The sequence below is a fragment of the Podarcis cretensis genome (genome assembly GCF_951804945.1).
Source record: "Podarcis cretensis genome assembly, chromosome: 3".
In the NCBI taxonomy this organism is placed as follows: domain Eukaryota; kingdom Metazoa; phylum Chordata; class Lepidosauria; order Squamata; family Lacertidae; genus Podarcis; species Podarcis cretensis.
In genome coordinates, this window is record NC_137172.1 from 76,295,885 (window position 1) to 76,316,283 (window position 20,399).

General features: G+C 40.9%; 1 protein-coding gene across 1 annotated transcript in view; it reads left to right on the forward strand.

The window, feature by feature from the left end:
* Nucleotides 1-414: 414 nt before the first annotated feature.
* The window catches only part of LOC307213661 (uncharacterized protein), a 28,697-nt gene continuing 8,712 nt past the window's right edge, over nt 415-20,399 (forward strand). Inside the window, exons 1-5 of the mRNA XM_079971767.1 lie at nt 415-474; nt 3,179-3,279; nt 4,660-4,724; nt 9,564-9,650; nt 18,837-18,913. Of these exons, the coding sequence (XP_079827893.1) occupies nt 3,185-3,279; nt 4,660-4,724; nt 9,564-9,650; nt 18,837-18,913 (324 nt within the window). The 5' untranslated portion in view covers nt 415-474; nt 3,179-3,184. The remainder of the gene's footprint in view (nt 475-3,178; nt 3,280-4,659; nt 4,725-9,563; nt 9,651-18,836; nt 18,914-20,399) is intronic.

Below are 20,399 nucleotides of genomic sequence, written 5' to 3' on the forward strand. Positions count from 1 at the left end.
CATTCTGTTTTCCTAGTGGGCCATCCCTCTCATATTAAAGTACACAGCACTGATTGGAAAAAAACCCATCATGAATCTTGTTGCTTTAATTGGGGGAAATATCACATGCAAACAGCAAAGTTTCAGATCTCACCATTGCTGTAGGTGAGTGTAACAAGAAGTGGGAGGAATGACCGTTCCCCACATCAAATGGGGGGAGTACTTTGCATGGATGTGTGCAGCACCCCTGATCCTACATGGCTCCTAGCAGTTTTGCCTGGCATTGCCCCCCCCCAGCTGGATACCTGGAGGTTTCCACCCAACTTCAGATAGTCAACCAATCCCAGTGGGGGAGGCGTTGCCAAGGGGAGTTGGCGAGGTAGGGGTGACACTTCCCCACCCACACAATAGACGGTGGAACTTACCTGGGGGATCAGAGTCAGCTCCAGAGCTTCGCAAGTGGACATCACTGGAATTCTTCCTACATCTGGAGAGGTGAGACTGGGGCCCAACCCTTAGTAGCCTGGCTGGGTGGGCCACGAGGAAGGCCTTGCCACATCGTGCAGCCTTCTCCTCTCCCCCCCATGCCTGTTTTGGCCCCTTGGGGGGTGGAGGCGGCAGAAGGGGCCTCCCGCCCGTTTCCCGTGATTCTGGGGGGCTGGGCAGGCTGGGGGGGGGGCTTGCCACGTGGGAACCGGTCTTGGATTGGTGTGGTCTCTGCCTGTCCATGCAATGACATACAATGGCTACCCGTCTTGAGAGATAAGGAGGAAAGAGAATCGGTTGTCTGGATTTTCGCAATGACATAAAAGGACATGGTCATGGCTGTCAGTAAGAAGGAAGGAAAGGAAAGGAAAGGAAAGGAAAGACACAGAGAGTACTCCTATGATGGATAGATGTTGGGTCATCCTCCTGGAGACCCTGCAACCAATCATGGCAAGGTGGAGAAACAACCAAGCAGGAGGGAGTGGGGAGTCAAAAGGTAGAATGTGAGAGTTTAACTGCCAGATAGAACTTGGCTTAGGATGTAGCTGGGTGCTTAGGGGTTTATTAGGCAGGACAAACTCATTTAATTTCTTTAGGACAGTAGTTCTCAAACATTTTCCCTCTGGGCCACACTTTCAGAATGAAGATTGGATCACATCACACGAAATTTTTAATCGATAAGTGGGATCATCCTTAAGGATGCTCCTGGTTGCGGGCAGGCCCCCAGGCCGGTTCCTCCCGCTCCTGGCGTGGGCGGAGTAATGCCGTCATGCCAGGGTGGCACCACGATCACCCCGGCTTCTTGGCCAATCACTTTTGTGTGGGGTGATATAAAAGCGGCAGCATGACGTGTGTCAGGCACCTACTTCCAAACTTGCAAAACATGTCTTTGTTTAAAGTATTGTTTTATTAATGGCTGGAGAGGAAGGAGGACAATGTTCTTTTAAAAGGGGGGGGGATCCTGTGTCCCTGTATACAGCCTTTAAATTATGGGCATGTTGGTTCATGGTCAATCTTTGTGCTGCATTAACTGTTGAATCAGATCAATTTCTGTGAGTCATGGAGTTTCACAGGAATGTCTTTCCGCTCTTCCTCCGCTATGCATCTTCTAGGAAACAGCAATATAAAGCTGTCAATGCCTCTAAAAATATATGTTTCTATTTGCTTTTGGTGGACTTGAGATTGCTCCGCAGCCATCCTTGTTTGCTCTTTTGTTCACAAGCACTAATATGCCCAGAATAAAACAAAAGACCAGGTAAAAATGTCTGGTCAGTACCTTGAAAATAATAAATAGTACTTCAGCATATTTTCACCTGTTATAAGACTACTGTTTACCTAAACAAAGCTGAGGGGAAATGTGACTAGAAGAGAATAACTATTTTCCCAATTGAGCTAAGATCCCATGTAACATATGGACCAACTGAGTTAGAAATGTCTAAGAGTACTCATTTCTCTGTATTTCCATTAAAAATGCCTCCTAAGGAAGAATTTCCCAATTATTTATAGGGCACAAACATAGAAAAATATAGGTGGAAAGTCAAAGATTTATAATTATTATAATTTTCGATTTAATGCTGCAGTGAGGCACCCCAGATACAGAGGGCTGGATATAGCCCAGAGCTAGATTTCATACTGCTTTCTGAGTCTCCATCTGACCACTTGCCTTTCAGCAGGGAGGGGAAAGGGCTTTGATGTTGTACAGGTTGTTCAAACTGAAGCTTTTTTTCTCCCTAGAAGTTCTATCACAAGCAGATTAAAGCAGGGGGCAAATTTCTCTGCAGACTTGTGTTCCTCACAAATATACCAAAAGTAATTTATGCATTCTGCCACTGATAAATGCAATTGCATTTTAAAATTTATGACTTTAAATATTCGTAAGTTGGGACTTGCAGTTCATCTGTGCATTGGCCTTATTTCCATTCTTCTGCAAGGATTACCAAGATCTTTTTATCTCCCCCCTCCCAAACAGGATATCTGTCTGTCTGTCTATCTATCTATCATCTATCTATCTATCTATCATCTATCTATCTATCTATCATCTATCTATCTATCTATCTATCTATCTATCTATCTATCTATCTATCTATCATCTATCATCTATCTATCTATCTATCATCTATCTATCTCTATCTCTATATCTATCTCTATATCTATCTATCTATCTATCTATCTATCTATCTATCTATCTATCTATCTATCTATCATCTCTATATCTATCATCTATCTATCTATCTAATCATCTATCTATCATCTGGAGTTATGAAGAACTAAATATATGCCTTGATTTCCGTGGGGAAGAGCTATGTTAGGGTTGCCATACATCCAGAATTTCCCTGACATATCCAGAATATTGCAGTCGGTGTTGGTGCCTGGGTACATGGAGCTGGACTCACTGGTCTTCTTGCACCAGCTTGGAAAACACCAGGCAGTTGCATTCTCCCCCACAAGCTACCCTCGGGATGATTCATCACTCTTCTTTCCCGATGCGCTTCTGCGACATATATCCGAAGACATATGCACACAACACATTAGCAGAGTCCAAGCAGAAGCTAGGCATTGGTGGTGTGGGTTTCTAAGTTACTTTATTATGTACAAAACAGAACAAAAGAAAACATGGCTCCTCTCTCCTTCTTCATCTCCGAGAGAGCAGAAAAGCAAAAGTACAGCATAACGGAACAGTGTAACTGAACTTCCGTTCTCATGACTCCAACAGTATGGAATGTCAACACAGACATGTGATGAAAACAATCACACATCCTGCAACGGGAGGAATGAAATCACAACAGTTGGCAGCAGTGTCCAGGCGGAAATCAGGTAAATGTCTGGGAAAATCCGGACATATGGCAGCCCATATCAGCAGTGTCTTTTTGATCCAGAGTTTTGATCCAGTAGAGGAATCCCAATATTAGTGGGGGGCAGAGGACTCTTTTGATGATTCCTCCCCCTTAATGCCACCTCCCATTCTGTTCTAAAGAGTCCCATTGAAGGTTACAAAGGGAGGGAGAAACTGGCAAAGGTCACCTTCCCTCTCTTTCCGCCCAGTGGAAGCATCCCTTATTGTAACTCTGCTCTGGCAATGCTACTGTTGTTTGAAGCAAAGTGTGAATCCAGTCCCATATCTGCTGCCAGAGCCTGCTCCATGGGTTCCAATTCTGGGATTCTAAAATATGAGGTTTTGATTGGGGAAGGAAGCTCACAGACTCACTGCCCCAGCACTAAGTCTACCTGGTGATACTCTGAGTTTTTCCACAATGCCCACCACCACTTCCTCACTGAGTATCATAACCCACTTTCGGTTGTTACCCATTACCATGTTCACAAAGTTGCCACCATTTTAAATCTATAGTGGATGTCTGTTGGGATGAAATAAACGACAGACGAATGACAAGTGTCATATGGGAGGCATCTCTCGAGCATGTCTCGGGGAGTCCCTTTTATTGAATATTACAGCATTGCCACATATGTGCTTGTTGCTGATTGGTTAACACAAATACAATGCAAGGGTTGCATATAGGCATTAATCATCAATAGATTTGGGAAAGGGAACACAGAATTGGACAGGTATGAAAACCTCCTTATTAAACTATTACTAGTGATTGATATAGCAAGACTTAAAAGAACATAACTATCGCATTCCGTAGATGTGGTTAACCATGCATTGAGAACAGGTCAGGGTACGATGTTTCATGAACTCAATGTGAACTAAACATTCTAGGGTGGGTGAGGAAGGAACGCTTCAGCTTAGAGCGGTTTGCCAGAGTCATGTGCAGAAGGAAAACTTCCCATCAGATGTCTTTGTTTAGCAAGGACACCAAGCCTTTGACCATTCCAAAGCTGTTTTCACTTTCGTCCATTAGCTTTGCAAACTCTGCTGCTCAGACCTTTTATCCTTCTCAAGTTCCTAGTCCTTGGTGAATAGACACTATTTGATACAATTGAGATATCCTCTATATAAAACGGTCCAACAGGGCTGATCACGACAGTGCAGCATCAGTGATCCCTAAAACCCCCAAAGCAGAAAGGGTGCATAAAAGGATAACCACGGTTGTCAACTTGTCTCATAAAAGAAAGTGTGAACAACATGAGCATTAAATAATCATTTCTGACAGTCCAAGGCATTTTGTTTAAGACAAAGAATTCATCTTTAAAGTTTATAACACTATTTCCCCATACTTCCTCTCCCTGCCATAACAGGGCTAAACATGCCATCAATCAGAAAACCAACACAGCAAGACCTTGGGAGAAATCACTCTATAGAGGTGACCAATGATTTGACAGATTCATTAACATTAGCACCTGCTGTCACTGTGAGGATCACATTTTTTAAAAAATAGATACAATTTAATGAGGATGTAACTGCTACAATCAGATTATTCTTTATGTGTCCAATATATGGATCATTACATAATGATAATTTTATGGATAATAATAATTTTGCCTCAGATGTTGCTTTTATTCTTGTTGGTACAGTATTTAATATTGTTTTACTAGTCATGTGTACTTCAAAAACATCTGCAGTACAGATGAATGAATATGCCAATTTTGGTTTCTTGTTTTTCTCATCTTAAGTTCAGTTCTCCACAACTGTTTGAGATGCAACTTTGTCTATTATACACATTTTTTATATTTTATATTTTTATATTTTCACTAGTATATCCAGTCCATTGAACCCACTATTGGTCTCATCTGCTAAATCTGCCAGGACCTCTCTTCACATGCAGAGGAACTCCCTAACTCACCAAGCATTTGAGACCCATCGGCTACTCTCACCTGGTTTATGGAGGTTTCTGAACATACTGTAGAGGGAAATGAGGGGCAGATCGTGCTTATCAACCTGGGAAGGTAGCCCATCTAGGAGAATAAAACTCTGATCCTAAACCTCTGCTGCCTTGTGGGATATCTTTGGGGAAAGAAAAGGCTAAGGAGTAAACTCTAAAAAAATCTGGAGTGGAATCCCTAAGACAATCGGATAGTCTAGGACTGATCCCAGTTTTATAGCAAGTATGTTTTTGCTTATCATCCATTATACAAAACATGTCTTATAATACCTGCAGCTCATTGTGGTCTTTAGTATATCATGTATTCTCCCTGTATCCACTCATTTCAAAGCAGAGAAACATATCTGTTGCTTGACACTCACAGATGAGGTTTATTTATCTGTAACCTTCTCAAATCAGCTTTCCAACCCCCAGAAGATGTTTGCACTTGTGTGATACTGGAGGATGTATCAGAGGAAAAATATCGCAAAACAAAGCCATAAACCATGGAAGGAAAAACGACAAAGATGTTTCCACACTGTGCAATGATGGTGATGTCCAAGTGTCATTACCTTTGTGTCTGTTCATAGTTTCAAATAAGAGCTTATTATCTGAGCCAAACATGGCTCATAAACATACTGAGGTTTATTTAAAGCATTAAATGCAGAAAAATCCTTCCTCCACCTTCACACTTAAAAATTTTGTTTATTCCATCTCCAGGCTGTAATTTTCTAAATGCCCTGGTGTTTATTTCCCCCCTAGTCAACAGCATCATTCAACAGTACTATCAAATAAATATAAGACAAAACCACAAAAACTTCACACAACAGAGTTAAATGTATGAAATGCTAAATTTTGATATGCCAATGAAATCTTAGTAAGATGTGCTAGCATATCCAAAGTGTAAAGCACATATGAGAAACACAACTATGTACTCGAAAAATAATAACACCTTATACCAAAAATCACAAAAAGGGTGAATTAAGGTTGTAAAGGCAACTGCCAATGTATTAGCCTTTTCAAAAAACTTTCAAGTTGTTGACTTAACAACCTCAGTAACGGTCCTTTAAATGTCATTTTAAAACATGCAATTATCTAGGTTTTCCTAGGAACAGCAAAACCACAAATCTCTTATGTATTTAAAATATGCTTTTCAGAGATCCTCTGCGAGAACTTTAAATTAAAGATATAAATAAGGAACTGGTATTGGAGATATTAATATTGCACAGTTTGAAGTGACTGGATGCATGAAAACTGACTCCCTTTGAAAGGAAGCATTGTCCAGACGGATTAGATATTATTCAAAAACTTTACTTGCAGAACTTTCTTCATAACAGAATTAAAACATCAAATGATACATCCAAACAGTTTCATAAAACATAGGCTTCTCCAAGCATAGGCTTAGCATCATCTTAGAAATAAAATAACTTACAATCAGAGCTTGCAAACATAGCGCTTTTACACTTTCTCTTTCTTTCTGTCTCTGTCTCTGTCTCTCTCAGGTTCCATTTTGCCTACGCTCCAGCCCTAAGGATGTATACTCCTGGACAGCCATTTATACCTCCTTACTCTGCAGAGCTTGGGAACTAAGGCAACTCCCTTCAAAATGGTGATTTGAAATTCAATAGCCTCCTATGTGGTCTAAGGTTAAACACTCATGTGTTAGCTAGCAGAAAACAACAATAATTATCAACTCAGTTAAAGCTCAGTGTCCCTTTCTTGGCTTAAATATAGCCCCATGGAAAATCCCCATGTTAAAGCCTTCAGTAATATACATTTAGACATTCACCATTTCAGTGTTAATTAAACCAATTATACTTAACAATTGGGGCGGGGCAGGGCAGTGAAAAAGAGAAGGATTTAGGAAAGAGGTGGGAAGGGACCTGCCTGCTTGCCTCTTAGCTTCATAGAGGCAAGCTCTTGGCTAACTTGAACTGATGCGGATTGGAAGGATGTGCAGGCAGGCAGGCAGGTGACCTCTTCTAGACAGGTGAGGCAGGATAAGAGAGATAGCTCTTTATAATTAATATATAGTTCAGGGAGAGGTAATACATGTCTGGCGACCTGATCTGGCCCTTCTCAAGTAATTTTTTTCTGGTGACTGAAAAAGGAAAAACATAAAGCAGACATAGAGCATACAATTACCTGGGCACAATTCAAAATGTTGGTTATGACCTAGAAAGCCCACATGGCTGAGGTCCAAGCTATCTGAACAAGCCTGCCCAGGTTTTGGTATATTTGGGGGAGGTCCTTCTCTCAGTCCTGCCACCCCCACAAGCACGCTCGGTAAGGATTAAAGACAGGGCCCTCTCTGTGGCTTTAATCCCTTTCTAGAGAAATTACACTGGCTCCCTCCTTGTTGTCCTTCTGTTCCATCAGGCTTTTGAGAACAGACTGCATTTAATGAAAGGGCTGGTGCCATGCAGTTTATAAATATACAGATGGAATGATAGTTTTAATTCTATCAATGTTGAACTGCTTTTTAAAGACCCCAGCTATGTTTTAGCTGTTCTTATTTTTATCTGGAAACCACCTTGAGTCCCTGTCAGGGAAAAAGGTGCGGGTATAGATAGATAAATAAATTTGTAGCAGCAGCAGCAACAACAACTGGAGTAGGTAGAAAGGACACTCTGCCCTGCCAAGTGCCCTGAAGAAATGCAAATACCCCCTTTCCCAGTCATTAGATTGATCCCCCACTTCCTCAGTGGATCTACACAGATATGTGGAGAAGGTGGGGGTGTTTGTCCCTGTGGGTTGGCCACACCCACTACTGGCATGTGGTTCCAAGAGAGTTCGCCAACAGTTGACTTTTGAGGCAGAAGTTCTTAGCCGCCCCAGTATAGAACACTTTATTGTTCAATATGGTGATATTTTCCATTAATACAGCACTATCAGAAGTGGTTCAGTGGTGGGGCAAAGCAAACAAAAACATGTGGGAGGAGCACTCCAGTATCTTTGCATATTGTTGTTCCTTATCCTTTTCAGGAGATAGTTACCTGACTTACAGTTCAAAAACTGTAAGGTATCATTTTTCAAATTTATCCAAAGGCCAAACTAAGACTCAGTTTGAAGACTGCAACTTAGTTTTTTTTAAAATGAAGTATGTTTGAACATGTATATAGTGTAAAAAATGAAGTTACTTCCCTCCCAAGTATTCCTTTTAGCATGAATGATAATACTTAGAGAGGGAAAGATATTTTAGATCTACTTAGTAACAACACACGAAAATAGAAACAAACACAAATGATATTGTTAAACCTGAGTGCAAAAAGCTAAAATGCCTTGGTTTTTCAGTACATTAAGCAATTAGGATCCCTAATTTAAAAAGGACTATTTTCCTCTCTCATCAATTTAAGCAGATGTAATGCTGCTGCTCTTTCACCTTCCCTTCGGCAAGTATGTGTTAGCAACTGACAATCATCAGACATTCTCTTTGCCTTGAACCTATGGTTGCTTTTGGAAGAGAGATGCTTGCATTTGAAGTATGGGTGGTGTGAGGTTAAATTCTCCCTGTCTAGGCAATGACATCCTACCAATCCAACTTAGTCATGTTAGAATCATAGAATCATAGAGTTGGAAGAGACCACAAGGGCCATCGAGTCCAACCCCCTGCCAAGCATGTTAAAACCTTAAAAATTTTTTGGAATAGATATCAAAGAGGAATAAAAAAATATTTGCTATATATTTCTTATCAGCAGATGCTGACTGGGAATGCACATCTTTGAGGCTGCATTTGTTCATAGGAACACAGAAATTTCACTCCATGAAATTTAAATTAAATTGTCACAGGTCTAGGTGCTATGATTTGAATTAAATTGGGCTGTTTCCTGGGTTGCATGCTACATTAAACACATTAATTTTAAAGCGGTTAAAGCAAATAGATATTCTTGCATGATTTATTTTTTTAAAAAACCAGCATTTTCAGCTCAGTCCTATGGCTGCCTAGTTAACCGAGTTCCATAGCACTCACTCCTAAATATGAATGCATAACACTTCAGTTTGCACTTCAGTTTGAACTCACAAACAAATTTCATTCATTTCAATGGGACTTTCTTCCAAGTATAAACATGCTTAGCACAATTCGTATAGCATGTTTATGGATTCATTCCCCAAAGAGATGCACAAGATGGTAGTGTTTATGTCCTCAAATAACATCCCAGTTTCTCCTTGCAGTCTGCCCTCAATTACTTCCTCTTGGAAAAGTATTTTTAGAACAGCAGTCAGTTCCAGACCCTTAATAAAGCACTCCAGACCAAAAATAGATCATCGCATGCCTTTGTAATTTTGATCTGTATCCAAACACTGATTGTCACCTGTTTCACTCAAACTGTCACCATGGAGATTGGCACTTGCACATCAAGAGGGCTAAAAGAAAAGCCAGAAAGGAGGTTGCATCCTTGGGAGATGATAATTCTGTGAACTCAATGGGTAAGAATTTGATGTACCGGTACATTGTATTTACTCCTTTATCTCCACTTTCCCTTTATGTCCGTTGTTGATGTGTTGATGAATAATTGCATTTTTTAAAAATATAGCTTATCAATAAGAAGTAAACAAACAAACAAACAAACTCTGTTCAAATGAATGGCTGTATCTGCTGCTCAGAGGCCAACTGATTGTAGATATTAGGTAATATTCAGTCAAAAGTTCTTCTAATTTTTTCCCAAGCCATTGGAAAAATGGCATGGAAGTAAAAATGCCCTGAGCTATGGACACTTTAGAGTTGGGAACTGCAGGTGCTACAATCCTGTTGTGTCCATGCTCTCACCTTCCACTGCCTCAGACTCAACATTTTACGATGCATTTTGCAATTGAGTACACAAAAGGAATAATTTCCAGTGCAGTGACAAATACATTTCATAGCCCAGAACTCTTGTGTCATTGCCAAGTGGAGGGGGGATGTTTCCCTGTTTTTTAACATTTCACACATAACATCAATCAAAGGTGCTGGGCCACCTGATGGTAAATCCTTAAAGTTCTCCTTGACGCCAATTAGTTACTCATTTATTTACTCATTAACAGACTTCAGTCACCTTGTCATGTTCTCAATCAGGATTGATTACTAGGCTCTTTTCCAGTCCTTTGGGAATCCCATAGCTTATGTGTTATGTAAACATCCAAGGGAGCCCAGTCATGGGAGCAGAACTTATTGATGTTTCTAGAAGCAATGTTGGAGAAACCACAGAGCAGAAAACAACTGCTTTGCCCTAGGCAATTGCACAGGAAGCCTGATATTATAGAAGCGGCTTAGTTGCTACTCCCCTGCAACTACAGTATTGTAACACAGGAAGGTACAGGACAGGAGAATCATATGGAAAGAAGTGTGCTATTAGTACATTACTTCCCCATCTATTGCTGCTGAGCTTGTATTTGGTTGCACATTTGGGGTTGATGGGGGAGTGGATTCTGCTGTGCAGCTGTTGATGAGTAACAGCAGTTAGAATATCAGAAGGTCTTGAAACATGGGGATTGTCCCACTGCCTCCTCATTATGCGCCCATTGACAATAACAGGAAGCTAAGTCTATCTTGTTTCAGAGCTGCCCTGTTACTACCTAGCATCTCAACCAGCCACTAGAATGTTTTCAATGCTATGTGGACTACTTAAGAAGGTAATACTTGAGGGAACCTGCATGTCATCCATTTCCTGCAGTTGTCTTGGAGCCATCCATAAGTAATGGAATCAAAGCCCAGATCACCTCCAAATTAGTTGGTCCAGTTTTCAATTTGGCCAAATCTGGTGCAGACCCAACAAATTAAATGGTTAGTGGGGTTACACAAATAAAAAAGATTCAATAAATGACCAGTTGAAAGACATGAAGACATTCCAAGAAACCTCATAAACCCCCTAATTGCTGTATTATAAGATACTTTTTCTTTCTCTGAGAAAAATTGGCTATAAATCCTCTAAGTAAATAATCCAGATTCACAGGGGTGAAATTTCCCCCACATAATGGTGCACCTTCAAAAAGGTTCTGCACTCCTACGACAGCAGGGTGGCAAAGTATATATATAGATATTGTGGAGGGTGGACAACCAGACCATTCCTATTGTGAGACTCAAGTGGCTTAAAAAAAAAAAGCTGAAAAATTATACAGTGGTACCTCTGGTTACATACTTAATTTGTTCCGGAGGTCCGTTCTTAACCTGAAACTGTTCTTAACCTGAACCACCACTTTAGCTAATGGGGCCTCCCACTGCTGCCACGCTGCCGTCGCACGATTTTTGTTCTCATCCTGAAGCAAAGTTCTTAACCTGAGGTACTATTTCTGGGTCTGTAACCTGAAGTGTATGTAACCCGAGGTACCACTGTAGCACTATTTTCACTACAAACTTTACTTCATGTTAGTATGGAGTAAAGTGTGACTGTGGGTATGGAGCCAGGAGAAGGCAGTTAATGCTATTAATTAAGGAGGAGATCTTGTGTAAATGGCACTAGTTTCTTCTCCAAGAAATTTGCTTACTACACCACATACTTTTCAAAAGCAGCAGCCTATGAAAGAAATTGGAGGTTTCTTTCTGCTACAAAGTACAACTGCTCTTTTGCAGCTAGTCATTAGTGGTTAGGCATACAATGAACACATCTGATCTCGCGGCAGTAAATATATGGTGCATAAATGGGGAACTTGCAGAAAGGGTAAATCTGTGCCAACAGTGCAATCAGAATGTTTATGTTTATCACATCCCTTTATATAGCACATTACAAATCGGTCTTCAAACAGTTGAGAATTGGTGAGATGGCGGCCACCATCCAGGCAAAATGGTAAATACTGCATTGTTACAAAGCACCTCAATCTTTGAAAGGTGTGAGTTTCCAGATGTCCAGGTGCCTTCTCAGGCTTCATGTTTCCTTTGGAATCGAGGCACAGTGGAGATTGTTGTGTCTTTATGATATATGATATTTACAAGGCTTGCCCCACAGCTAGTTTTGGATTATCTGTGCTCAGATCTGATCAGGATGGTGGAAGGCTACCGCTGTTACCATTTTCTGTGCCTCTGTTGTTGCCTCCCACAAATTCTTGCTCAGTTGAGGCTTGTGTAAATCATAATCATGACAATTTATACCCCGAAAATCTGGCTGGGAACCAGAGCCTAAAGCAAGAATGGCTCACTTGTGGTCCTTCAAATGTTGTTGGATGGGATCTTCCCATCACTCCAGACCATTGACCACATTGGCTGGGGCTGAGGGGGGCTGGGTCACAGGTTAGCCACCCCTACATAGGCATGCATGTGTGCTTCACAAATGTCTCTAAAACATTTAGAGATGGAAATATTTGCAGGAGTTAGCTCAAGTGATGTGTACCAACCTGAATGGCTTTAAAAGAGGGTTACACACATTCATGGAGGTAGAGACCTAGCAGTGGCTACCAGCTACTAGAACAGCAGGAAGGGACAGCTATTGTCTTTGTGTGCCTGCTGGAGGGCTGGAGGGCTCACTGTGTGTCAGTGGCCCCAGACAGCCATTACCAGAAAGTCCCTTCTGAAGTTTTTTCTTAAAATAAAAAAATAAGAGCAGGAGAAAGTGAGAAAGTTCCATAGCCTTACTTCATACCAAAGCTGTATCAGTTACTGCCATGGAAACACTTAATCTAGTATCTCTCACAATAGTGTGGGCGGGGTAGGATAATACAGCTTTCCCTGTAAACTAGCAAATAAAAGGAAAGCCTATAATTTAACACATTTTGTCATTAAACCCTGTCTTTAACATCTATAAGTCTATTCTTCTACATGAAGCAACCAATCTGGGGTTTGGTCAAGGAGAATGAACTTCTTAATATATACCACCAGTGTGTTTTTCTTGCCACATAGTTTTCGGAACTTGAGAAAACTTGTGTGATAAATGCATTACTTTAAGTCCTAAGCACAACTATAAAATGTGTTTTCTGTAGTTAGTACTACAGTTTGAAAAAGACACATGGGATAGGCCTAGTATTTGTGAGGGCAGCATCATACCATTTCAGCCTGGACGTGGGAGCAAATATGACTGAATTGGTTCCCCAGAAGAGCAACAACACCAACAAACAAGCCCCTTTATATAAAACTACCACATCGGAGGAAAGGTTATTAGTTTTCATTTATTCAAAGGGGGAGGACAAGGCAGGGTACACAGGGTTAATGGCCAGCAAGACCTGCTTAGTAGAGTTGGGCAAGCACCAAAATGTTCTCTCTCACACACACCCCAAGTTATTTGCTGCCCTTTAGATTTAAAGTTCTTTTGAGTTGGTTTTCTGGGCTTTCAACATCAGTGCTTGCAGGGCACATATCAGCTCTGTACATACTATCCCTGAGTTTGTCCATGATAGGGAAGGAAGAGCTCACTTAAGAACACAAGAAGAGTCTGCTGGATCAGGACAGTGGTCCACCCAGTGCAACATCCTGTTTTCACAGTGGCTAATCAGATGCCTGTGGGAAGCTTACAAGCAGGGCCTGAGCTTTAACAGCGTTCCCCTCTCCTGAAGTTTCCAGAAACTGGTATTTAGGAAGCATTACTGCCTCCAGGTGTAGGTGCACAGCATAGCTGTCATGGTTAGTATATCTGATAGCCTAGCTGTCATGTTTAGTAGCATAGCTGTCATGGTTAGTATATCTGATAGCCTTATGCTCACCTAGGGAAAGTGTGTAGCAAAAAAAGGAAGGGTTCGGCAGTGGTGAGAAATGATATACTGAGCATCTTTTCCCACCAGGAATTATGGGGTCCAATATTGCCAGTGGGCTGCAATGCTCAGAGCATATTTTTCATCAGAAGAGACAGGTTACTGGACATGAACAATACCTTGGGAATCTTTTCCTGCTGGGGATAATGGGTCTTGTAGACAAGCACCTTCATATTTGGTGAGAAAAAATATTATCAGATATTGTTAGGCTTCGGGGAATCAGATCCCTCCCCCGGTGGCAGCACAGAAGCAGATAAAAAGAAGAGTTATTACCAATTCAGTAATCACAGTGAGAGACAAAGGAATGCGGTCTCTCTCTAGAAATTGTGTTGCTCCAAGTAAAGTCTCTACTATTCTACGTCACCCCTACGTCGGCTAATCTGAGCTTTCTGTTCTACTATCCTTCACGCCCGCCAAGTCTTGGGGGAGGAGGAGTCAGGAATGCTTTCCAAAGACACTGAGTCTGTCAGCTGTCTCTCCTTCCTGCTGTTCCTCTTCCAATATTTCCCAGCTTTCCCCCTCTGCATCCTGAACTATGACCTTCTGCAAACCACTGTTCTAAATCTATGCTGTCCTGTCCTCGGAAAGGTTCAGGAGAAGGGGGCAGCCCCCACCATTCTTCCTCAGTCCAGCCCCTGACAGATATGGGATTACGTGTCCTACTTTACAATGGACAGTTTTTAAAGGCCTATTAGGGGACTTTATTTGAAGGGTGATAGTCCTATAGCTGAAAAGGTCATATATTTCAAAGTGTTTGCAGTAGGAATCCCAGTGTAGGTCTGTTTGTTCTCCCAATCGGGCATTAGCATAGAAAAGAAATCCTACCATACTCCTTCCACCCTGGACAGCATGAGGGGCAGGGCTGTGAATGCAGAGGCGGTTCCACCACTGTGTTAAGCCCTTCTGCTTCTGAGGCTGATGCTCTGGCAGGGTCAATATTGAAACCATAAGCATTTGATCCACTGGTAGATTCATAACATACAAAGCTGATTTTGGTTCTCATTGATTATAACCATTTTATTGCATCCATGAATGAGAGCAGCTAACTTACAGTATTTGTCTTATTTATAGTTTATTAAGCAACAACAACAAAATAACGACAACTTGAACATAAAAAGTGTGTGAAGCACATTAATCAAACTTGGTTCTTGTAAAATTGTGAAGAGGGACAGTAGGATAATTTGAACACTAATATGCATCCTGGCAGTTATTTAGAATCTGTTCCCTTTGGGAAAGAAATATGGTAGTACAGAGTATATTGTTATTAAAATTTGGCCTGGCTTTACATGAAAGGATGGGTTAATAAGTTACAAATCTGGGAAGATGCTTCCGCTGACATTTCCATTTATCTCTCAAAGGCAAAAAGTAAGACAAATTGGATGGCTCATACTTGCTTTTTCTGCATCCATTTGGACTAGCGTGTCAAGATGCTTGCTACTCAGGGGTTTAAAATTGATGTTCATTTTTTTTCACCTGATGTTCCAAATGGATGCAGAGAAAATGGGAATTAAATGATTGCTCATATTTTTAAACCATCATCCTATAATTTCAGCTGTTCTCAAAAAGAGGCTATATATCTCAGTCTAAAGCTAAAATTTAACAGTCGAGTGCATGGGAGTGGGGAGCAGGCATCACAAGATGACTTGCATTTAGTATGATTTGAGGGTCTTTTTTTTTATTAAAAAGGGGTATTAATTACAAATAAAATTCATAGTAGCATTGTGCATCTACCTACAAACTCTCTTTCAAATCTCACCTCTCTGGGTATTATTAGTTTGATGGATAATTCTCTTTCCATTTGTTTATGTAGAATTCTTATATCTCACTTTATAGCCCCAAGAGGTTCTCAAGGCAGCTTACAAAAAGTGATCACTATTAAAATAACACTAGTATTATTATTATGTATTATTTAATAAATTTCACCCTTCATCTGAGGATCACAGGACAGTTTACAATATAAATATACATAACACAGTAAATAACAAAAACAACACCCCCAGACACACAGTTTAAAAGACTATAGATGGTTTAATTAGCCAAAAGCCCGGGGGAAAAGGAATATAATATCAGACAGAAACCAGGCAGCAAATGCCACCATCTATGTAACTTCTCCAGCCCACAGCCTCAGCTAAATGTGATTTATCAATGTGTTTTGGTTGTACAGTGGTACCTCAGGTTACATATGCTTCAGGTTACATACGCTTCAGGTTACAGACTCTGCTAACCCAGAAATAGTACCTCAGGTTAAGAACTTTGCTTCAGGATGAGAACAGAAATTGTCCTCCAGTGGTGCGGCGACAGCAGGAGGCCCCATTAGCTAAAGTGGTGCTTCAGGTTAAGAACAGTTTCAGGTTAAGAACGGACCTCCGGAACAAATTAAGTACTTAACTCGAGGTACCACTGTATTGTTGAGAAACATGCAATTTTATGTTGGTTTCTATTATCAGATTACTCATGGATCTGGAAAATCTGGATTGATTGTGGAAAAAGTACAGAACCCCACTTTGTTGAGGAAGTTGTTTTCTGGATTCCAGCATAAAAACTGAGACAGAATGAGCTTTGAATCCACATATAGCCAGGTTTCTTCAGGCAGCATTTTTGCCTAATAGGTAACAATAACTTGCCACCAAATTATTTGACTTTTAGGGTGAAATCCAATGCCATCAGGACAGATTTCTGCTCACATAATAAGAGTTCTTCTTCTGCTCCTCCTCCTCCTCCTCCTCCTCCTCCTCCTCAGGAACTATAAGTAAGCCACAACCCACATCTCCCCTGGGTTCTCTAGTGATACATGTCTGTGCAGACCTTCCAAGTGTCCCTATTTTCCAGGGATGTCCCTGATTTAGAGAAGACACCCCAATTTCTTATTTGATCCTGGAATGTCCCATTTTTTCTTAGGATGTCCCTATTTTCATTGGAGAAATGTTGGCATGTATGGAGTTATCTGACCCCCGAGCTATCTGAAAGCAATCCTGCATAGGGAAGTTTTTTAAATGTTTAATGTTTTATTGTGTTTTTTTGTATATGTTGGAAGCTGCCCAGAGTGGCTGGGGCAACCCAGTAAGATGTATGGGGTATAAATAGTAAAATTATCATTATGGAATGGGACGTCCCTGGTTTCATCAGAGAAATGCTGGAGGGTATGAAACTCATCCTTAGCAGTTTTAAGCATTCAGAGTTCTTGTTGTTATGCTCTGAATTTTGAACGCTGAACACCCACCTCCCCACCCACTTGCTGGCTGTGTTCCAGAAAGCACAAACAGAGTCAAATTAAAAATAGCTGTAGCGCCAATATGCAACCCAATCTACTGACAGAATAGCCGTCTGTAGATGTGTCTTGTATCAGTGTCCCGACATGCAAGCGCCAAAGCACCTCTCCACAGGTAAGAAATGAGAAATTTTCAGGGCTGTTGAACACCGCACATTTTCACAGTGGATCAAGACAAAACTATTTAGTCCAGGTGCTCCTGTAATTATGTTACATTGGAAAGCTCAATATTGTTCAATGGGCCTCAAACTCTCATGTCTGAGGTACAGAGACAATGGAGCTATCACTAGAATATTGTGTTGCAGTCATGGAATAAAATACAGGTCAAATGTAGGTGTTTATACTTTTTCTTCTTACTATGTTCCTTAGGAAGATCTAGATGCCAAGGTTTGTATTAAGATGTCTCAGTTCCAAAGGAAGATATTGCAAATAACTAAAAGTTAATGATTCACATAGATTATATTGCTATTGTGTGCTATTAGACTTTTAGACAACAAAACAAGCCAGTGAGATTATCTGTACATAACTATTATTAGAATCATCCTCTGTATGACTCAAAGGTATGCTTGAGAAATTTATTGTTGCAGCTTCTGATATGATCTGGTACCCAGTCCAAACTTTCCAGAGTAATGTGCATATCAGAAATTAAGCTACCCATTAGTACTAGAGAAGCTTTTTTATTACAATGCATCACCGTTTAAAATTTTAAAAAGAGAAATGTTTGGTTAATGTGAATATATAACAACAAAATCTCGAGTTAATATCCCCTAGATGTGCTCAACGAGAAACCAGCCAAATTCTGTATCAGTTCTGTATTGCAGTAGCTATCACCTTTATTTGTTCTGCTTTATACTTCCTTTAACAGCCTATAACAACATAACAACAAAATAAAAGTCCACACATTTTATTCTTTGAAGACCATTAATGGTTTAACATCTTCCCATATATATATATATATATATATATATATATATATATATATATATATGCTTTGCAAGTGTTTGCCTTAGATTTCCTTTACTTGCCCATATAGTTAGCACTAACCTTGGTGGTAACTAAAAATAAAAATAACTGCAAGTTATTTCACATGTTTGATTGCATTTTGTGCAGGGGTAATTGACTTATGAATTGGTGTGGAATTCAGCTGAATCAAAAATTGACTGTCAGTTAGGCAACTGGATTTTTGAAAGGCTATGTGTAACATTTAAAACAATGGGAGGTTTCTCTATATTCCCCACCCCACCCCTGCTGAAAGCTTCCACATGAAACTACTCTAGGGATGGCTTTACAACTGAAACTGAAACCATTCATAGGATAACGTTAAAAACCTGAGGTACTACTTCTTGGCTAAAGTTGTTGCTGTGTGAGTGACAACTTTATAAATTGGCTTTTGAATTGTCTAGAAACCTTGAACTTAATCATGGGTTCATAAAAAAAGAAGCAAGAAAGAATATAAGTTAACTGCTTTGGAAAACAGTGTATTGTGATGCTGTGAGCTGCTGCATCCACTTCCAACTTACTTTGTTCCTTGATTCAGAAACTGACCTTGGGGCAAATGTAGGTAAACAAGGAGAAAAGGAGGCCTAGTTAAGGGTGCAGTCAGAGCATCTTTTCTCACCAGGGACTGGGGCAAAGATTACAAAACCTAGAGTTCCCCCCAAGACACTGACATGACAAGCATCGTTTTCATCCAGGAGAAGACCCTCTGAGACAAAGATTCTCTACTAGGATCCTGGGAATCCATGTCATCAGCGTTTGTCCCTGCCACAAGGTACATTTCTGAGCTTTGAGGAATGGGGAGGTGGCAGGAGCAGAAGTGACCTACAGATAACATACAAGAACAAGATGATACATTACATCAGTGTCCTCTGTCAGCCACAAAAGAGTGCTAATGGGTGCATTGCTGGTGGTTCCCAGTGCTAATGGGTGCATTGCTGGTGGTAGTGCTTTAGTTGTGCATCTTCCCTCTGCAGGTATCATGGGTAATGTCACATGTTCCACAGCCTCGTTGGGATCATACATGAATTGGCAGGCTCAGACAGAGGAGGAGGATGAAGGAGAAGGGGTGTGCATTGTGGGAACTGGGGTTGACTCCAGTTATTATGGAAGGGGGAGTAAGAGCACCAGCTCTCCTCCCTTGCCTTTTCCATAGAGTGTAGAGCCTCACTGGGGTTTGGGAAGGACCTTGACCAGCTTCTGGGAAGGATGAGTAGGAGACAGCAGGGGAGGGCACAGCCTTGTCACTGATGGCCAGGGACCACCTTTGTAGATTGGTACAGACCCACATGACCAAATAAAAATGCAAAGTGAGAGAGTCTCACTAATAAGTTTACCGTGCCTCACCTTTAAAACTTTGACTGGAAGGGCATGGAAATTGTTGGGACATTTCCATTGCTTCTGTCCAGTTCTGAACTTCTTGCTTGGTTCCTGAATTCTTGACCTCTAATGCTAATCCTGCTGCTGAGCCTTTACTGTTACTTGGCTAAAGAAAGAGCTTTCTCTTACTCATAAATAATAGCCTATGTTGTCATCCTTTAGGTAAGAGGCATGATAGGTAGCCAGATTACAAACTGCTAGGATGTGTTAATTAGGTTGAAGGTCAGGGAGAAAGTGAGGGGCATTTTATTTTATGTGAAGATTTCTAAACTACTTCACAACAAAAGGCTGACAATGAAGTAAGATGAAATATAAAGTACAAAAGGTTAGAAACCCAGTTAGCTCAAGACAATAAAACTAGTGCATACAGTGCATACAATTATTCCATAAAATGGCCAGATCACACTTCAAGGAAAGTGTGATCTTCCTTACCTAAAAATGTCTTTAATGGACACCTAACTATGAAAATGTTAGGGTCTTCGTGAATGTAAGTTGCTAACTAATTCTAGAGGACTGGACCTGCAACACTAAAAGCCCATAAGAGAACATCTGTTTGATGTAATATACATAGTAAAGGTAAAGGTAAAGGGACCCCTGACCATTAGGTCCAGTTGTGACCGACTCTGGGGTTGTGGCACTCATCTCGCTTTATTGGCCGAGGGAGCCAGCGTACAGCTTCCGGGTCATGTGGCCAGCCTGACTAAGCCACTTCCGGCAAACCAGAGCAGTGCACGGAAACACCGTTTACCTTCCTGCCGGAGTGGTACCTATTTATCTACTTGCACTTTGATATGCTTTCGAACTGCTAGGTTGGCAGGAGCAGGGACCGAGCAACGGGAGCTCACCCTGTCGCAGGGATTCGAACCGCCGACCTTCTGATC